The sequence below is a fragment of the Alligator sinensis genome, unplaced genomic scaffold (genome assembly GCF_000455745.1).
Source record: "Alligator sinensis unplaced genomic scaffold, ASM45574v1 scaffold1334_1, whole genome shotgun sequence".
Lineage (NCBI taxonomy): Eukaryota > Metazoa > Chordata > Crocodylia > Alligatoridae > Alligator > Alligator sinensis.
Window position 1 is genome coordinate 530,470 of NW_005842872.1, and position 4,981 is coordinate 535,450.

Sequence of the window (4,981 nt, forward strand, 5' to 3'; positions counted from 1 at the left end):
CTGTTCACAGCCCTGCTGCAGCCGGAGGTGATGCTGAGGGAGCAGGACCCAGGGGGTCTCCAGGCAGGATCTTGGGAGGCAGGACAAGTCCCTCGTGTCCTCCAGGCTGGGGGGGAGGGAGTGCACCACCTGTAAAGCAGCAGCTGCAGGAGGAGCCGGTCCAACGCCGGGAGATCCGGGGCAGGAGCTGATGCAGGCCATGCCTGAGATTCCCTCAGAGACTTGAAACTTGGCCCCAGGGGACAACCTCCCCACCCCAGAGACCTGGTGTCAATGCTTCTGGCGTGTCCACTACCTGGAAGCCAAGATGCCGGGGGAGGTTTGTAGTCACCTGCAGGAGCTCTGTCAGTGCTGGCTGGAGCCCCAGCACCGCAGCCAGGAGCAAATCCTGGACCAATTCCAGGCCAAGGAGATGCAGAGCTGGGAGTGGGGACGCAGGGTGGAGACCTGCTGAGTCCCCAGCTGAGGCATTTCAGCTAGTACAGGAGGAGGACGACGAGAAGCTCCAGGTGAAAACTTTTCACCCTGATCATGGACACTGCTGTCCCTGTCTCCATGTGCTTGCGGGATGTTCCCTCCATGTTCTGTTGATCCCAGATCCCCAGTGACATGTTTATTTCGTCCCCAGGTCACAGTGAGTGTGAAGGTTGAGGGAGTGCCCTCAGAAGAGATGCAGCCCACTTCAGCATTGCAGGACCCTGGTGATTCCTGGCCAGAGCAGTTACAGGCCCATTGTGTAGACTGGCCTCTGGAGCAGTCTGGAGAGAGGGAAGCCCTGGGGTCTCAGGACAAGCCACCTCATGTCTCCAAAGAGGAGCCCCTGCCCCACCAGGAGTCAGGTGAGGTACAGGATGGAGGCCCGGGCGTGGGTCTGGGTGCCTGAGTGGCTGTCCTGCATGCAGGGGAAGAGGCTTGAATGTCTGCCCCTGCCCAGGACAGGGCTGCAATATTTGTAACCACGTGGCTGGGCTGGGACAGAGCTCTGGTCTCTGTGCATGGGCAGCTCCCAGGCTAGGGGTTCCTGATCTTTCTCACTGCATGTGTGCAGCATCCAGCAGAGAGAGGCTTTATCTTGTTTGGGCCATGTCATGCTGCCACGATAACGATCAATAACCTAATTCATGTTCCAATAGTCAGGGTTCACTGGTCCCTTTCTCATGCCCCTGTGAGTCCTCTGTGCTCGATAAGGGACTGGTGCAGGTGATGGGGGAAATGAGACTGCAGATTCCCCTGAAAGTGAAGGGACCTGGGAGTTGTCAGCAGAGGAAAGCTCTGACATGGTGCCGTGATCACCACGCTGCACTGGGAGTTATTGCAGCTCATCTCCAGCCTGATACTGGTGGTGGTTTGTTAGCAAGAGCTGCGGGATTTTGAGTCTTCCTTCTCCCCCCTCTTCCACACTCTGAAGCCTCGGTCCCAGGCCCATACAGGTGAGTAGCAGGGCTTTCCTTGTGCCAGCAGCACCAGGGCTAACCTGTGTGTGCTATTCCCTACCCGCAGGTGCTGGGACCCTGAGGAGAGTTGAGCAGGAGCCTCCTGGAGAAGAGCCTGTAATCCTGGAGCTGCAGAGGACGTGTGCAGGGAACCTGGAGGAGAGGGGCCCCCTGACCCCTGAGCCAGGCCAAGTGCAGAAGGGGCAGGGCAGGCCTCCAAAGCAGGCAGAGAACTTGGAGGTGAGCAAGGCACCAGGTCCAGTTGGGGACGGGAGTACAGTTGGGGCAGAGCATAGGAGGAGCTAGGGGTGGTGTAAAGAATGTGGGGAGTGAAGAGACTTGAAGAAAGTCTCTCCTGGGGCCTGTACTGTACAACATCTTTATCAGCGATCTGGACGTGGGTGTGGAAAGCACACTGTCCAAATTCACTGACAACACTAAAATGTGGGGCAAGGTGAGCACGCTGGAGGGGAGGGACAGAATCCAGCTAGATCTAGACAGGTTACAGAGGTGGGCAGATGAGAATAGGATGGAGTTCAACGCGGACAAGTGCAAGGTGCTGCATCTAGGGAGAAGGAACCAGCAACACGCCTATAGGCTGGGAACACCCTTCTTGTCAACACAGAGGCAGAAAGGGATCTTGGAGTCATTGTTGACTCCCGGATGAACATGAGCTTCCAATGCAGGGTAGTGGTCAGTAAGGCTAACTGCACCTTGTCGTGCATCTACAGGTGGATCACAAGTGGATCCAGGGAGGTGATCCTTCCCCTCTATGCGGCATTGGTCAGGCCACAGTTGGAGTCCTGTGTCCGGTTCTGGTCGCCGCACTTCAGGAGGGATGTGGCTAGCATTGAGAGGGTCCAGAAGAGGGCCGCTCGCATGGTCAAGGGGCAGCAGGTCAGGCCCTACGAAGAGAGGTTAAAGGGCCTGAACCTATTCAGCCTCCACAGGAGAAGGCTGAGAGGGGATCTGGTGGCTGTTTACAAACTCACCAGGGTGGGCAGCAGAAAGTGCGGGAGACTCTGTTCCCCCAGGCACCACCGGGGGTTACTAGGAATAACGGCCACAAATCGTTAGAGAGAAGGTTCAGGCTGGACATCAGGAGGCGTTACTTTACAGTTAGGGCTGCCAGGCTCTGGAATGGACTCCCAAGGCAGGTGGTGCTCTCTTCTACCTTGGGGGTCTTCAAGAGGAGGCTGGATAGATATTTGGCTGAGGTGATATGATCCCAGCACTCGATCCTGCCCGGGGCAGGGGGTTGGACCTGATGATCTGTTTAGGTCCCTTCTGACCCCAAGTACTATGATTCTATGAAGGAGGGATGTGGATAGCATCAAGAGGGTCCAGAGGAGGGCCACCTGCATGATCAGGGGGCAACAGGGTAGGCCCTATGAGGAGAGGCTACAGGACCTGAACCTGTTCAGCCTCCACAAAAGAAGGCTGAGGGGGATCTGGTGGCCGCCTACAAGCTTGCCAAGAGGGACCAGCAGGCAACGGGAGAATCCCTATTCCCCGGTGCACTACTGGGAGTAACAAGGAGTAACGGCCATAAGTTGACAGAGAGTAGGTTCAGGCTAGACATCAGGAGGCATTACTTCACGGTCAGGGTAGCTAGGAGCTGGAACCAACTTCCGAGGGAGGTGATGCTTGCCCCTACCTTGGGGGTCTTCAAAAGGAGGCTAAACAATCACCTAGCCGGGGTCATTTGACCCCAGCATCCTTTCTTGCCTATTGCAGGGGGTCGGACTTGATGATCTGCTTAGGTCCCTTCCGACCCTACCTACTATGAAACTGTGGTGATGGAGGCTGCAAACACCCCAAGCTGGTATTAGCAGGAGCTCCTTCCGTAATACAGATAGCCAGGGGTGCTGGTATGAGAAGGCGTGGCCAGAGTGCATGGAGCTGGGGTTCCCTGCCCCTAAAAGTACTGCCCAGACTGCCTCAAAGGTCTGAGCAAATAAAACGTGATGAGCTGGGCTAAAGCTGATGCATGGACTCCTTTGTGCACAGCTGCATCTACATCACATCAGCTGAAGACTGGGGAATATTACACCCTTTCCTGTAATGGCTAAGCCTGCAATTAGTTGTAATACAGAGTGATTGCAGACTGGGTTGTGGGGGCTGGAAGCAGCTGGTAGAGGAGATGCTGATGGTGTAATGTTTGTGACTGCAGCTCCAGGAAGTGTTTGAGGATGTGGCTGTGTATTTCACACGGAAGGAGTGGGAGCTGCTGGAAGACAAAGACAAGGTGCTTTACCGGGACCAGATGCTGAGGAATTTCCAAGCCCTCGTTTCTCTGGGTAAAGCTCTGTTTCTTGCTTTTCCCTGGAGGTATGTGAACTGTGGAGTTTTGTAGTCATCTTCCTATATTTCAATAGTCTCATCTTCGTGAATTTTGGCATGAGGTTTAAATTCAGTTCCTCCCCACTGCTCTGTCAGTGATCAGACCTTGCTCACATTTCTTATTAATATATTCTCCTTTGTTTGATCTAACCTCCTCCACCTGCGTACATACAGTCACTAACAGCTCTTCCTTAGGGAATTGTTTTGATTTCCTTCCTCCCTTGCCTAGCGTGTCCTGTCTAAACGCATTTAACAATCCTAGCATGCCCCGTTCAGTGCTATCTAAATTGGACTGTGATGTGGCCGAGGTCGCAGTTGGCCAGTTCTTCTATGAGATGATCATGGGATACCAGATGGAAGGCTTTTTTAAAATCAAGGTATATAACATTGATTTCTCCTTCGGGCACAGAGGGAGACGATCCCGATGCGAGGAAAAAGAGGGAAAGGGACCAGAAAGCTTCCCTGGCTGACCAGAGAAATCCAGAGCAGCCTACAGGCTAAAAGGGGAGCATATAAAAAGTGGAAACAGGGAGAGATTACCAAAGAGGAGTATACCTCCTCTGCTCACGCTTGTAGGGAGGCAGTTAGACGGGCCAAAGCTACCATGGAGCTGAGGATGGCATCCCAAGTTAAGGATAACAAGAAATTGTTTTTCAGCTATATTGGGAGTAAAAGGAAGGCCCAGGGTGGAATAGGACCCCTGCTAAATGGGCAGAAGCAATTGGTGACGGACGGGGGGGACAAGGCTGAACTCCTCAATGAGTTCTTTGCCTCAGTGTTCCTAAGTGAGGGGCAAGACAAGTCTCTCACCGGGATGGTAGAGAGGCAGCAGCAGGGCGCCAGACTACTGTGCGTAGACCCTGAGATGGTGTAGAGTCACTTGGAGGAACTGGATGCTTTTAAGTCGGCAGGCCCGGATGAGCTCCATCCGAGGGTGCTGAAGGCACTGGCTGACGTGATTACATAGCCACTGGCGGGAATATTTGAACACTTGTGGCGCACGGGCCAGGTCCTGGAGGACTGGAAAAGGGCCAGTGTGGTCCCCATTTTCAAGAAGGGAAGGAAGGAGGACCCAGGCAACTATAGGCCAGTCAGTCTCACCTCCATCCTTGGCAAAGTCTTTGAAAAAATTATCAAGGCTCACATTTGCGAGAGCCCGGCAGGAGAAATTATGCTGAGGGGAAACCAGCACGGGTTCGTAGCAG

The 4,981-nt window shown here is 54.2% G+C and overlaps 1 protein-coding gene across 1 annotated transcript in view; it reads left to right on the top strand.

Annotated features, from left to right (window-relative positions):
- The first annotated feature begins 6 nt into the window (after positions 1 to 6).
- LOC112548007 (zinc finger protein 883-like) overlaps positions 7 to 4,981 on the top strand; it is a 14,888-nt gene continuing 9,913 nt past the window's right edge. Inside the window, exons 1-4 of the mRNA XM_025191912.1 lie at positions 7 to 27; positions 629 to 839; positions 1,501 to 1,673; positions 3,607 to 3,733. Of these exons, the coding sequence (XP_025047697.1) occupies positions 671 to 839; positions 1,501 to 1,673; positions 3,607 to 3,733 (469 nt within the window). The 5' untranslated portion in view covers positions 7 to 27; positions 629 to 670. The remainder of the gene's footprint in view (positions 28 to 628; positions 840 to 1,500; positions 1,674 to 3,606; positions 3,734 to 4,981) is intronic.